General features: G+C 42.0%; 1 protein-coding gene across 1 annotated transcript in view; it reads right to left on the bottom strand.

The window, feature by feature from the left end:
* Positions 1 to 16,084, bottom strand: part of SORL1 (sortilin related receptor 1) — a 77,791-nt gene that overhangs the window by 45,857 nt on the left and 15,850 nt on the right. Inside the window, exons 7-11 of the mRNA XM_021714079.1 lie at positions 14,904 to 15,077; positions 13,172 to 13,285; positions 9,284 to 9,406; positions 6,212 to 6,331; positions 688 to 813 (exon numbers count right to left, since the gene is read on the bottom strand). Coding sequence (XP_021569754.1) covers positions 688 to 813; positions 6,212 to 6,331; positions 9,284 to 9,406; positions 13,172 to 13,285; positions 14,904 to 15,077 — 657 coding nt within the window. The remainder of the gene's footprint in view (positions 1 to 687; positions 814 to 6,211; positions 6,332 to 9,283; positions 9,407 to 13,171; positions 13,286 to 14,903; positions 15,078 to 16,084) is intronic.

Here is a 16,084-nt window from a genome sequence, read left to right as displayed (position 1 = left end):
TGAAACGCAATCTGAAAACACCTAAAGAGAATCGCAAAAACTGTTCAGAAATTTTCACTCCGCAACTCCATATTGACGAACATATCCCAGGAAATATCTCCAAGGAAAAATAAGCCTTCATTTCCAAGGACATGGTAGCTGTGCTAGCATAACTGTGTAAAACTAAAAACACTCAAATGCCTGCCCAGGAAGTGACTGAGTAAATTAGGTTATGATAATATAAAGTGAATGCGCATTTTCCACAAAAATGCTAACTATGGAAAAATACAGATATATAGATAGATAGATAGAGATATATATGTTAAATATATATATATAAATTAAATATTGTCAAATGAAAGGAGAATTCAGAACAACAAGCAGACAACAACTACAATCTCATGAAAATTTGGTATGTTTGGCAAAAAGATAAGGACAGAGAACCTTGAAAATATTTGGTATAAAAAAAGCATTTGATATATTTTGTTTGTGTGGGCAAACTGCTTGCCTGAAAATTACTACTATATAATACTCCCTAATATATCATATGGCAACACAACACAGAAAGTGGGTGGGCTTGTTTAGCTGTCAGAGTGGAAATACGGGCACAGTAGAACAGTATTTCATTCCCTAGCCCATCTGCTGGCTCTCTCTCTGAACAGCAGACACCGGGGTCTCTCCGATGGGAGCCAAAGCATGTGCATTTACCACAGTTGACTGGATCCTCATCAGAACCATCCTGGCAGTCCGTGTCACCATCACATGCCCACCGCTGGGGGATGCAGTGTCCATTGCGGCACTGGAAGTTAGAGGCCTCACAGGTGTGATAGATGGCTGTAATAGAGAAGAGACAGTTACACCCTCCTCATCTCCATCTTCCGCCAACTGTTAAGCGGGGGTAGACCGAAAAGAGATTTGTACCAGGTAAGAAGGCATGAACTTCAGGACCATCTGAGTCCTCCTCCTCCTCCTCAGTGGGGAATTGGGCACCTGGGGCTGACCTTATGGTGGAGGGTAGCTCTCCCAGTGGCCAATGACTTCAGCCTATGGCTTTATCAAGGGGACACAAGCCATTACACAGGAACAGATGCACATGATTAAAAAAGGCCACTCACTCTTCACAACAACCTATGAGGTATTGCTCCCCTTTCACAAGTGCGAAACAAGCTTAGAGAGATAAAGACATTTATAGATAAGTGATGGCAACAAGCCAATTCAAGTATAAAGCCTATACTTTTTCTACTATACCTTGGTACTTTATCTTCTCACATAAATCCTCTTATTCATCCAGACACTGTGAAATAAGGAGAGATGGTGTGTGCTCAGGAGGCTGAGTTCTAGACCTGGTCCAGCCACTGTGTGGCAGTCTGAATTTCATCATCCTGACATTGACATCTAAGAGCTCTTCTAAGCTCTGAAAGACCATGACTTTACAATTCTTTTTTTAAAATGACTTCATTTCAATTATGAAAAATCATGTAAAATCACAAAGAAAGCAAGCCCCAGAATCTAGAATCTAGAATCCAGAAGTTAAGACAACTTTCTGTAGAGTCAAGAGCAACATCTACCAGCTAACAATACATAGAGTCCACTACAATCACTAAAAGAAAAAAAAGAAGCTAGTGAAACAGAGAGTCACTGTTTCAAATGAACAGCCTCTTTTGCACACATGGACTGAGGCCACCTGGAAGTCATTTAGAAACATCTCAAAATCTTGCTCAAAGACTAGTTCAAATGCACAATATCTGCCTCAAACCCAATCGACACTACTAACTGCTTTCTCCATCAGATTTCCTCTTCCTCCTCTGAAACAGAAAGCTGTTTGTGTCTGTTCACTGCTGAATGAAAGCCAGGACTGGCCTTGTTTACAACCAGCATAAAATAATATAATCTAGATAGATGGGCTCTCTGTTAGTTTAACTGTGTAGACAGGATGTCTTCACAACAGAAGGAGGCAAAACAAACAGAAGTGGGTTGTTGAGGGCAAACTATGGTTTTTTATTTAATTGCGACTGTTGGCAATAAGCTACTCAAGGTCTGGGGAAATAAGCTTGGATTGTCCTCTAGAGTCTCTACTGAATTTGGGACTATTTTTGCAATGGTCAGAAATACAAAGAACCTGATTTTCAATCTGTGTCTTCTCATCTCTCTGAAGACCAAGGTAGTATTTGGTAGCATGTATATAAGTCCACAGGAAATTTCAATATTTATAACCTTTGGCACTCAGAATCCATTAAACATCTTTTTAAAATATACTTATCTCTGATCAGAGGAATAAATGTATCATGCATGTTACATGAGTTTCTGCCCCAGTAACAGCCATCGCCTGGAATACTTTTGATTTATTGGTGTCATAAGTCTGACAAGCTTCAAAAAACTCCTCACCAAAGCCTTGCACACTTTCATAAAATATAAACTTGCCTAAACTGATTGTCATACTAATCTACTTGTTATTCAGCCTATGTATTTCATTCTAATTGAAAACAATTTCAGAGTGCCAGTGGAGTTTCTAAATGACAATTCTGGGAGGTATGTCTGAGATCTCCAAATTCCATCACAGAATCAGTTTGCACAATTTCATCCAGTGACCAGGTATGACTGGAATGCAAAACATATGCTCTTTTCCTGGATTTTCCTATTTTCCAAGTAACTTACTAGCTCTCATTTTGAGTGCCTGGTAAATAATACATGCTCAATAAATAATTGTTATTAATTATAAGAATGAAAGAAATTGATTTTAATTCAAACTAAAATATTGGGGAAAAGAAAAATTATTTGATAAGTAGGATTCATTTGTAACTGTAAATATGGTGAGGTTAATGTGGTAAACAATCAAGAAAATGGAATATTAGCTTCTAATATAAGGCATTATCCTACGACTTATTCTGATTCAGACAGATCTTTCCTGACTCATGAAGACCTGCTGGAACACTTGATCAAATGCACTAAAATATGAGAAGGGCAAAACAGAACAGATTAATTAAAGTACTATGACCAAGAAAGTATTGCCTCATTTCTTTTTTTTTTTTTATTGAGTTGGAGTCTCACTCTGTCACCCAGACTGGAGTGCAGTGGCTGTTCCCGGCCACTGCAGCCTCGACCTGCTGGGCTCTGGCGATCCTTCAGCCTCAGCCTTCCGAGTAGCTGGAACTACAGGCACGCGCTATCATGCCCGGCTGATTTTTTTTTTTTTTTTTTAATTGCAGAGATGAGGTCTTGCCAAGTTGCCCAGGCTGGTCTCGAACCCGCGGGCTCAGGTAATCCACTCACCTCAGTCTCCCAAAGCGAGGGATTACAGGCTGAGCCACCGAGCCCAGCTGTATTGCCTCATTTCTTACAAAACACTGGACTACTAGGAAGTGTAGGAGGAAAAAAAAACTCAATTAAAAACAATCTGAATGATTAATGACATAGAAGAAAAAACATCATGTATAAAGAAAGGATATTGAAAAATAAAAGGCAGATTTGAAAAAGAACCAAATAAAAATTCTAGACACAAAAAACAGGCTAATGGAAATTTTTTAAAAAGGGAAAAAAAAAAGGTTTAATGGATATGTGAAACAGTGGATGAGATTCTGTTAAAAAGAGAATTGTTGAACTGGAAGATAAGCCTAAATAAGTAACTCAGATTCTAGCACATAGTGCTAAAGAGACAATAAGTATAAAAACAGGAAGCAACAGAACAACAGAATGAGGCAGTCTGACAAACGGCTAATAGCAACTGATGACAACTAGACCAGACAATAGCAAAAAAGCATAGCTGAAGAGTTAGTAGCTGTAATTTCCCAGAACTGATTAAAAAAAAAAAAAAAAATTCTCAGATCTTAAAAAAAAGAAAGTCTCAGGGAGGAGAAATAAAAATAATTCCACATTTACATAGGTGAAACTTCATAACAACAGTGACCAAAAAAAAATCAAGATAACTAGAAAGAAAAGAATGCCTCTTGTCATTTGAACAGATAACCTAACAGGTTCAAATTCAAATCAGCACAAAAGAGGCCAGAAAGAAATGAAAGGATTCCATCAAAATACTTACGGAAAATTACTACAAACCTAGAGACCCAGACCCATCTGAATTCAAGTCTCTGCATATCCAGGAGAAGGTAAAGATATTAAGAATACACATAAAATGTCTAAAGGCAACAGCCAAAAAATCAGAAATCAGATGTGGGGACAAGAAGAGCAAAGAGCACACACAGTACAGAGTGTGTATCCCAGTTGAGGCCAACAGGAGGTCAGCTGGCCTGACCTACTTCTTTTGGAGTTGTTCATAGCTCAACTTAGTAGGTCAGAAAAGTGAGTATCATGCCACACATTATCATGAGCTCACATCCAACCTCCAACTATCTTGAAATGATGGAGAAGGGAAATCATCCTTAAAAGATTTGGAAGAACAGCCATTGGAACAAGGCTGCAGTTGAGAACCAAGGATTCTAAGGTTTCTCCAGTTAGCCTTGCCAGAAGAAAACTGGGGATAAAACCAAGAGTTTTTGACAAGTCCATACATAGAAATGAAGTTATTAATTTACTCTGGAGGACTGGCACTCACTACTGAAACACAAGTTTGACTAACACAGTTGTGCTAACAAGATGTTCAGTCATAATACAATTGACAAACTGAAATGTTCAAGTGCACCTTTCTAATTTAATAATTATCCATCCAAACACAAAGCTTTCAAACAACACTCATGTGTTTCCTCGGCTGACAGCAGTTCTTCCATGAACCTTGGTTTTTCCTCCTCCTGCAGGCCATGCTAGTATACAGAGAGAGACATATTCCTGCAGTCTTTCTAGAAGCAGAGGCACAGACACTGAGCGTGAACCAGAAAGGATATGGGTGAGCTTTACAAGGGGACAGATCTGTGTGTGTATATGACATTTGAGGAGATCCATCTACTCCCTCAAGACCATATAAGGTCATGTCCAAAGTAAAACAAATGGAGGGAGGCAATTGGGAAAAACGCTCAATCTGCAGGGTTCCCTGAGTATGTACTCTACTATGTGCTGGGCACTGCAGAGAATACAATGGAAAAAAAAGCAAGGTCATCTCTATCCTTTGGGAACCAAATCTACCCCGGAGCATAATGCACAGTTATTTATATTTAAATTGGGGATATAACAGACCTACCTTCTTTGTATTTGCTTTTACAAATCAATAGGCAAATGTTAAGGCACCAGATGTCGGGCAGTGTAGAAAATATCAGAGTACTCTTGGGGCAAAATAGGTTAAGACGTGGGTTTCAAAAGTCACTCCAATAAGTCACATGATTAATGACTGACACCAGGTGATTGGGAAATTGACTCAACAATGAATTGCCAAGTGGAGCCTTAATTATCAGGATGTAAAAGCAGATCTGCCCTGACCATAAAATACTTAAATGAAACATCTTTATCTCCCCTGCCCAAAATCAAATCACTGGAGGGTTTCCAAGATAGAACTGAATAGCAATGTCTAGAGGAGACTGCAGAGTAAATTTATTCATAGAGTAATAAAATCTGCTTTATTTTATTTTTGACAAATTATAATTGAATATATTATGGGGTACAAAGAATGGTTATCAAAGGGAATTTGTTTATATTCCTTCACTATCTTCCCAACTCCTTGTGTTCCCCACTACACCTTCCCGCCCTGCCCCTGCCACCCCACCATAATGTATATGGCCAACATGCATGCATTCATTCATTCATTCATTCATAGAAATAATGAACATGAGGAACCCAATAAAATAATTAGAACATTACCTCTACATAACACCACCTATCACTCTTCTCAAATTCATGTTATTTCCAGTTTTATTTTTAATAAAATCTTACCCAAAACAGGTATAAATACAGTTTACATTTTCATTTTCATTTTGTTGAGGCAACCCCATGACACCTCATTTAAAAGACATGAACTAGTTCGGTGCTAGTCAAAGTATGGTTCCTACACCATGGCTCATCTGTGAACTCTTTATTACTGGTCCTGAAGAAATAAGAAGCTTGAACCAGAATCTGAATCAACAACTATATCACACTGTTCGGTCAGTTGACATTTTTTCTTAGACTTCCTCAATGAAGGAACGAGTTGATTTATAAGGTCCAAGCCAATTCTCAGAGCCTAGATTTTACAATCAGTTAAGTCTATAATGTTACCCAGAACATGAAGAGATGAGTGCGTTTAACTGAGCCTATGATATTAACAAGTACATGAACAAATGAGTGCCGTGAACTGAGTCTAGGAAGTACTGACCAGTACAGTTGGCTTCGTCAGACCAGTCCCTGCAGTCGTTGTCCCCATCACACACCCAGGAGGAACGGATGCACATGCCAGAGCTGCAGTTGTATTCATCACTCCGGCACTGGTGCATTTCTGCAGGCGAGATCACAAACAGAGATGTGAGGTCAAAAGCTTGCTCAGAATACCATCTCTAGTGTCAAAGCTCATAAAGGTTTGAAATGGATCCATCATCACTAATTATCAACAGATAGCATGAATGAGGAGATGTTCAACCAATGGAGGGTCATGTAAGATAGTTTCCAATGAGTATACTGTAAATGCATTACAGGTATGCTGAAATATTAATACCCTCAAACTCTCACAGTTGCTTCTTGTCAAGCGCAGCCTTGTGTACTTATCCCAGCACACTCCACAAATATTATCATTTTCTATGCTTGCTATGATGGGAAGGAAATTAGGAAGCAGTGAGGAGGCCGAGAGTAGAACTTCCAAGAAACAGAAGACCCCTAGAGAAACAGCTTGTGGTATGAGACTATGAATACTGAGAGGTCCTCATGTGCTGATCACTTTGAGATGCTCAGCTCAGGGAAAGTGAGATTAGAGCTGAGCTTCCAAAGCAGAGAAAACACAGCTCAGGACTTTCTGTGGGCAGAGCTCCAGGATGCAGGTGGACATGCTGTCTCCAGAAGGATGGGGGTCTGGTGCAAACAAACGAGTACAGCTTGACCAAGATAAGGAGGCTGCCCTGGCAATGGCTTTCAAAGCATCTGGGAAGACCATTAAAACAGAATGCTATGGTCTAAATCTATCAACAGCAGAAATTTCTCATAGTTCTGGAGGCTAGGAAAATTCAAATGCTTAAACTTATTCATATGTTGAAAGTTAATTGCCAATGTGTAGCATTAAGAGGTGGCATATGTTGAAACTTAATTGCCAATGTGTAGCATTAAGAAGTGGGCCTCTATAAGGTAATTAAGGCATGAGGGCAAGGCCCTCATCAGTGGGATTAGTGACCTTACGAAAGGTGCAAGGGAGCGGTTCATCCATTCTGACATGTGGGGATGCAGAGGAGGCACCATCTATGAGGGTCAGGCCTTCACCAGACACTCAATCTACTGGCACCTTGATCTTGGACTTCCAAGCCTCCAGAACTGCAATAATAATAGATTTCTAGTATTTATAAATTATCCAGTCTAAGGCATTTTGTTATAGTAGCCCTAATGGACTGAGACATAGAAGCCAATGAAATTTACAAAACCTCATACAACAGGAGTGGCCAAGCGTGGGGCCCAGGGCAGCTGTCCCAGTCGCTCTCCTCAAGAGACCGGTTGATAAGAGAGTTGGCAAATCAAGTATCTGTGAGGAAAGAGTCTGGAGACTTAATGAAGAGGACCAGCACCTGAGGAAGGGACTAACTAGGATCTTGGAATGGATTCAGGACAAACTGGTAAGAATGGGCCATGAACAGGGGATCCAGGGCAGGGACTGGAACTGTTTAATGGCCAAATGTGTGCCCAGCAAGTGAGCTAGATGACACCTGGAATCATGTGGAGTTTTCTTCCTCCTAAGGGAAGAACCTTCTGAGAGTGCTGGGGAAATGGCAGGGATGAAGGAAAGACAGGAGTCAATATCAAGAAAATGTCTTCTGGCACTTGATGAAGGAAAATTATGTAATTTTTTAAAAGGGTCATTGCTTTGTTAAACTCTGGTGTGTCCATGTGGCTCTTTGAGCTACGGCCTCCATGTTTCCTAGCCTTGGTCCCCTCTCCTACCTTGGGGAGGTGAATCTCCTTTCGTCTAATTCACATTCTAAATAAACTACATTTTCCAATCTAAAACAACAAAAAATAAAAATTCCTCTGAGAGCCAGGCTATAAGTATCTTCCATGTGAAAGTGGTCCCGGCTGGTATGCTAGTTAATTTGCGTTAAGATTCTTTACCAGCAGCACCTGCCCTCTTTACTTCAGTCCTGTGAGTCAAACCACCTGCTCATAAGAAAGCAAGCCTGTCCACGTGCACATGCATGGCGTGGCTGAACCTGCCACCAGGGACAGAGAGAGAAAGCCCAGCAGAGCCAGGCCGACTCATCACCACGTCTGGGTCAGCGTCTGGTCTCCATTCTCACTTCCCCCTCATGCCTCCACAGTCTGGCGCACTACGCTTATTGCATAATGTCTCCTTCAACAGTCAGCAACTATAAGTTTGGGACCAGAGCCTATTAACTAAGATAAGTCTCATGAAACCAACAAGGCAGTCCTGCACAGCAGAAAGGGCATGGAATTAGCAAACAGTCCACGTGGGCCCCAGTTCCCCATTCTGACACAAACTGTGTCACCTTGAGTAAGCCCCCTGACCTCTACTGACCCCAGTCACTCAATACAGAAATCAAAAGGATTGGACTAAAGAATCTCTATCACTTCTTGCAATTATAACCTACTGTTTTTCTAAATATAAACAATTCTACTCAAACAGATGCTCAGTCAATGCCTATGCCATCTGCTGACTTTTAACAGAGTTTATTGAATTAAATTGGCTTAAAAGAAAAACAGTTCACAAAAGTACAGATCTGTCTTCAGGAGGCTAATCTCACACACACTCTGAGGTGTGGACGATGTCTGCACAGCTGTTAATAATCCCCTGAATTCATTCAGAAATCTTCCTTTCTATCACCTTTCATCCTTATAGCATCTCTCCAAAGCAAAGCAGGGGCCATTTCCCCATTTTTCAGATTAGAAAACAAAGGCTAATACAAGAGTAAATAAGGGACCAGAGCTGAGTATAGGCTCTATTTTTCCCAACCATGAATCTAGGGTCCTATTTAACGCTGTATGAATTGTCTCCAGCAGAAGACAATTAAGAATCCTTAAGAAAAATAGCAAACAGGTTCTTTAAGAACTGAATGGAGGAAAAAAATGGCTCAGCTCTACTAGGTGGACGGAGTGGTCATTCAAAAATCTTATGAATCCTGAAATGGTCATCAGACACCCTCCATTTCCAACCCACCCCAACCACTGGTAAACCCCAGTGAGCGAGTATGGTGACCCCCTCTCTGGAGCGAGATTTCAGGATATTGTGCCTCCTTACCACAATGGCTTTCATCACTGTTATCTCCACAGTCATCCTCAAGGTCACATTTATAGGAGAGTGGGATACAAGTCCCAGACTCCTGGCAACGAAACTGGGTGTCCAGGTCACAGATAGTGGTGGCTAAAATGGGAGAGAAAGATGACATACTCATTAAATACAATTAATTTCCCTCAGACACAAATATCCTACAGGGAAACGAATCTAAAAAATAGAAGCAGATTTTAGTTGCAGTTATAGAAATTAAACCTAAACGTATAGAAGAAATAACTGCACAAGAACCTGAAATTTACAACCAAAGGAAGTAAGGGCATATATTTCTGTGGACAGCTTCCTGATCAGAACAGGGCAGAGGAAAGTGAGAAGCTGTCATCCAGCTGGGAGAAAGAGTGATGGGCTAGATTACCCCCTATGATCCCTTCAGACAGTAAGTGGCAGAAATAACTTTATCTACAAAATTACAATTAGGGGAATCTAATTTCATATAGGAAGCTGGCACCTCATCATACAGATGGCAAAGGCAGTGTGGGGCAGAATTCTGTAGCGGGAACAAGGGCTCCTTCTGTAGTCAGTCAAGACTGGGCTTCAAATCCTAGCTCCATATCTTCCTTGGGCAATTAATTTTAACCACCCTAATCCTGAATGAAGCTCCTCACAGTAAAATGAGGGTAAGGTAATGTGGCCAAGTACTTGAGGTGGCAGTCACAAAGACTAGATTTAAATCTTGATTCTACTACCTACAACTTATTTAATCTAACCGTTCTGTGCCTCTACCATAAAATGGAGAAACCGCCCCCTACCTGGTAGCATCATCATGAAAACAAATCAGGGAACAAGTTTGGGACTAGAGCCTATTAAATAGGATGTAGATATGATCGACTCTAAACAAACATCATTTCTCTTCCTCATCATTCCTCATGCCCCTCTGGGCATCAGAATTAATACAGAATTAGATCTTTCTCCTTTTCCTAAACAGAAATCTCCTGTGCTTAAGCATAATCCCTAGACCCTCCAAGGAAGGCATGAGGAAGGAAGGCTGCTCTGGGGAACAGTGAAGGGCTGACACAGAGGGTAAAATGTGGCAGAACAGAATCCTGGGACGGAGGGTGGGGTGTGCTGCGCAATGAAATGCCAAACGGCAACACTGCTGTTAGACATCCCGGCAGCTCTTATTTGAGGCTCCATTTCTTCTCTGTAATTGAGCTCGTGGTAGAAGGCAGGGGATGAATGCAAAATGACAAGACTACAGGGGATTCACGTCAAAACCCTGAGTGCCTGACAACCACCCAGCTGGAGGAGTCTGTTTAAGAGGGAGGGAAATCTACTGGCAATATCCCTCCTGCATCCCTTCATGCCCCCCTCCTCTTCTGTTCCCTGGCAGCTGACGGGTGCCTCACTCGGCTCCCCATGGAGTCAGGAGCCAGTCACGGCCAGTACCTCTTCTGCAGTCCTGGCTGTGAACACATGCCTCTCTCCTCCTCTAGTGACCTCCTTGATGAGGGAGACACACATGAAGACATAGCTAAGCCCCTCTCTCTTAATTCCCAGGCTCTGCATTTTAAATCCCTCCTTCTCCTCTCCATACCTCAGCCCCATCTGACCTGTGGGGACCTGAGCCAAGTGGAATTGGGAGACAGCAGAGCAGAAAGTACACCTCGGAAAAGTCAATGCCAGCTGACATTCACAACAAGCCAAGAGGAGGGAAGAGCCAGTTCTGTATTCCATGCAGAGCAAGAGCTTAAAATCTGCACGGAAAACTGTACAGCCAGCAACAGAGCTCAGGGCCCGGGTAGGAGGAAGCCACTGAGGGAGGCAACCTTGTCTCAAAAGATGGAGGTCTTCATTTCTCTCAAATCTTGGAGCCAATATGAGATCCAGCTTGTCCATTTAGTGGAAGCCAAGCCCAAGGGCACAAGGAGGAATGATATGCGCCTTATGTCCTTAGCTATTGGATATGAGGTCACCTGGCTTGCACCTTGCTGCTCCCACCATACCTAATTATGTCTGGGCAATTTTCTTGCAGCATGTTAATTCTAAGAAGCATCTCCTCCCTCACCCTGATATGTAATAAACCCTTGCCATTATCTGCTTCAATGCTGTTAATAAGCATTAGTGTTTTCAGAGAGCTGTGGATATTGCCCACAAATATCACACCTTCCTGTAACTAGAGGGTAGAGAAAGTTTTACAGGCCCTTAGGCAGAAGTGAAAGACACAGAGAGGCTAGTCCAGTCCTGCCACTCAGTAAATAAGCTCTTCTTCCTTGATGTGAAAGGCATCCACTGAAGCCAAAGGAAAATGATTAAGAAAAGGCTTCATAAATAACCTCTTATAAGCCAAAAAGGGCAGTCTATAGAATTGCAGGGCCCAGACAAGTTTAATGAGTTGAATACACCTCAAGTTGCTTTTTGGGTGAAGTGGCATGGGAAAGGCTGGCACAGACACCATGGATGACTGGCTAAATACAACTGCCAGGGGCCAGAGGAGTATCTAGAGCTACCCATTAATCTGTTCTTACAGTACAAATTGACAAATGAGCTCCTGGACTGCCAAAGATAAAATATTTGAAAGAGAGGTCTTCTGACTTGATTTCTGGCTGCCCTGACTCTGGTCTTTCTCTCATCTCAATGCAGTCTGCCTGCTGCTTATCTTCCCAAAGGTGAAATCTTATCGAGGCCCATCAATGGTTCCCAACTGCTCTTCCAATAAAGTCCACCAGGCCCTTGACGACCTGAGCCCTGCCCACCCATTCACCTCACCTGGCTCCCCTGCACCCACCCACATTCTCAACAGCCATGCCTTCCTCACATGCTGCTCCCTTGCCTACAACTTTCTTCCCTCCACCTCTGCTTGGTCCTCCCCAAGCACCCCTCAGGGCTCTTCATTAGTGCCCACCCAAGTTTTCTTTGAATGCTTATCCTATATGCATATGGTAGTTCCCCAACACAGCACTCATAGCTGCCTGCCTACTTCTCTGATTCCCACTTCAGACAGTGAACTTCCAGTTTCCACCATACTCATCAATATATGCCCAGGCCCAGCAAAGAGCCTGGAACACAGGGTGCTCGATAAGTACTTGGTGACTGAATGCATGACTGACAAAAGGGCAAATCGTCTCCTTATAAAATAACATCAAAGCTATTAAAAATAAAGTGAAGAAGAGATGGTGGGAATTTGTAGTGAATAATGATTCATTATAAGTAGTTGTTTTTATTTAAACCCTGCTAATAAGAGTAACATACTTCAGTAGTTAGACCTTTAAAATTATACATCCAAAGATGACATTTACATAGCACGCATACCAATGTCTCCAGATTCTAAGTCAAACTATGCTTTACTAATCAATGAAAATAATCTCTCTCGAGCCTGGGAGATAGCCAACATCAATTAATTGGAATACCATACAGGTAATACTTGTTTCTCATCCCTGAAAAGACTGAATATGGAATTTACAAATCAGAGAATGTCACCCAGTCCCCGCCCCCACCAAGTCAACCAGTTTTATTACAGAGTCAGACTAGACTAGAGCCCAGATTTATTACAGCCAAGACTAGAGCCCAGATTGCCAAACCAGCTCAGTTTCAGCCATGTGATGCTTATTTATAAATTTCTTGTAATAAGTAGTCAACTTCTGTGCGTTTTTAAAATATATATGTCAAATATTAATACTGTACATCATACTAATACTGTACATTAAGTGCATGCACACACACCCACACGCAGCAATGTTTTCTCTGTCATCCAAGCCCCCATCAACTTAGATGGGTATCACCAATAATGGACAGGTCTCAACCTAGACCTTAGGCCCCCTGCCCAGGAATTGCTGACTAGCCTCTTGAGAATGGTAAATGCATCACATCCTGATAACCAGGCTATGGCAGAAGACTCACGGCAGTTCCTCTCATCGCTCATGTCTCCACAGTCGTTGTCAAAGTCACACCACCAAATGCTGTTGATACAGTTCCCATTGCTGCAGCGATACTGGTTACGGAGACAGGTGTTCTCTAGCCATCAGGGATGGGCAGGGGAGGAAATGAAACCAATATATTATTCTTACTGCTGGACCACAGAACTTTCTCTTTTGAGTTTCCATTTCCCTTCCTCAAATGACATGATGCCTTAGGTGGTAAAGGCAGAGGAGGAATGCCAAGCACATACATATACAGAAAAGAAGGCATCCCAGAGTAGCAGCCTGCTTCTTCTTTTAATTTAAATTAGCAGAGGAGAGGAAGGCTGGAAAGAATATTGGGAGGAAGTTACAATGATATAAAAGGAGAATGATGACATCAGTTGAGTCTATTGGGTAGTGAATATAGTAGTACATCATCAATATTATGAAATACTAACTATACAAGGAACTCCTTAATGGTCTGTGTCTACACACTATTAGGACATGCATATCCAATATATCTACAGCCATACCTTATATATATATATAGTTGTATGTATTCATACATATTCAATTTATCAACCAAATTAGCTTCAAAGATTTTCTGTACATACTCAGAAAAATGTTTTCTGTTCCATAACTTCTTTAAAGCAGGCACTTAAAATTCCTTACAGAAAAAAAATGCATCGTTTGGTAAACTGGGTCAGGGACATGTGACAACAGGCCTCTTATTTGGATACTCAAAGGCATTCTAATGGAGAATATGAAGGAAGCCTTTATCCCCTCCTCTTGGAATTTAGTGTTGACTCTATTTCTTTCCAAATGGCTTTAAGATGACACCCAGAGCCTGAAAGTCTCTGTCTCCTAAGAAAGGAATGTTCATCTTTTTTCCATTTGTATTTCTTAAAGAAGATGGACTATAAGGCTTCTATTATGCATTTCACTGCCTTGGACTCAGGCTGCTGTGAGAAGCGAGGTTAGGATTACAAAGCAAATATAACCACAGGAGTAAGAAAAAGCAGAAATTCTGGCTATCATTCCAGGCATTTCATGGCAAGGCGTCCTTCCAGGAGCCACCTTGCTGATAGAAATATAAGGCTGGGGGCTGGGGAAGTGGCAAAAGTAAAAATTAGACAGGAAAGAAAAAGAAAACATGTTTTCAGTGGACAGTATTAAAATCTATATATTCAAATTCAAAGAGGGAGTAGGTGTGAGGCTGCTACAACCACTAGGTCACAGCTTGGAAGCCAAGACTCAGAACACTTTGGAAACTTTGGTCTCAAAATTCAGGGCATTTCTGGCTAGGCTGGGGCAAGAGGATGGATAATCTCTGGGTGAGAAAGTCAGTCACCTAGGAAGGAGTCACACTAGTTATTTTTCCAAATTGGGTAGGTCCAACTTGTACAACACAGGAGACAGTGGGGAACCTAGATGGGAGGGATGGATGAAGAGAGAGAGAGAAGCAAAAGGGAAAAAAGGTAGACCTTTAAGAAAGCCTGGGTCATCTGACATTAAGTAAAAAAGCCCAGCTACTACTGTTTAACTGAACAGTTTGGGACTGCTCTGAACGAGGACTAAAGTACCACAGGCCTTAGAACCCAAACCAGGATTCCAACATCTGGAGGATTTTGTTTTTACCTTGAACTTTTCCCAATAGCCCCAAAAGGTAAAGAAGCAGAGCACGGAGAAAGAGGGGAAGGAGGGTCATGGACAGAAAAGAAAAAGGGACACACCTTCTTTGACACAGGTGTTGTTCTTCAGTTGATAGTCCTGAGGGCAGTCACACATCAGGTCCCCAGAAGGGAGCACACTGCTGGACACACCTTCTGGACACCTGCAGCTTTTACTGTTGTTGACCTTGGGCAGGCACAGCAGGCTGCACGGTCTGGGCACACAGGCATTACTTCCTGGAGGGAAGAGAAATAGCAGCAGCATTGTAGATTAATACATATCACGAGAGACCCACTGTAACCTCCTCCTCTTACGGTATGGACATGACAATCAAAAGCTCAGCAAGATCAATCTACTGTGCTGAAAAACCTTTGCTCGGTAGCTTGCCTACAGGCTTCAGCTAGATCAGACTGCCCCAGAGCCAAGGCAAGCATCAGATGTTCCTCCTGGTAATTTGGAATCGGTTACCGAAAGAAAAGAAAGCAACCAAGGAGCTGCAGCTGGGGGAAGGTCACAGAGCATGGGTATCAATGGTGGTGGGCAAGCCAAAACCCTGTGGAAGTCAATGCTGTGAAGAAACACACTCTTGAAATGCAGATAAAATCAGCCTGCAGAGAGCCAGGAGACTAAAAGAGAGGTATGGAGGCCAAGCACAGCAACATGTGCCTGCAGTCCCAGCTACTCAAGAGGCTGAAACAGGAGGATCGCTTGAGCCCAGGAGATCAAAACCAGCCAACAAAGTGAGAGCCCATCTCTAAAAATTTTTTCTTTTTTTTTTTGAGTTGGAGTCTCACTCTGTCACCCAGGCTGGAGTGCAGTAACTTTAACCCTCCATAAGGCCTCTGAAGTACCTCGACCTGCTGGGTGGCTCAGAGAACCTGAGCCCAGCAGGCAGAGTGCACATAGCAAAGTGGCAGTCCAGAGGGGGAAATATCTAGGCTAGAAGCCAGGAGGGGGTCTCAGTTTTGCTGCTCAGTAGGCCCTGTGGAAATTGTAGTTTCTTTTTCCCTTTTGGGCCTCTGCTACTCTATTTGTAAAATGGGGCTGGTAGGATTGTCTTGTGTACTACAAGATTGATGTAAGGATCAAATGAGAAAACAAATGTAACCAACTAAAAGACACTTGACAAATGTGAGAATTCAGAACAAACTATCCCAGAATTAAGAGGTTTTTTGTTTGTTTGTTTGTTTGTTTGTTTGTTTTGAGTTGGAGTCTCACTCTGTCGCCCAGGCTGGAGTGCAGT

This window comes from Carlito syrichta, unplaced genomic scaffold (assembly GCF_000164805.1).
Source record: "Carlito syrichta isolate Samal-C Ts95f unplaced genomic scaffold, Tarsius_syrichta-2.0.1 Scaffold305207, whole genome shotgun sequence".
NCBI classification, from domain to species: domain Eukaryota; kingdom Metazoa; phylum Chordata; class Mammalia; order Primates; family Tarsiidae; genus Carlito; species Carlito syrichta.
This window is presented reverse-complemented; position numbering and strand designations above follow the sequence as displayed.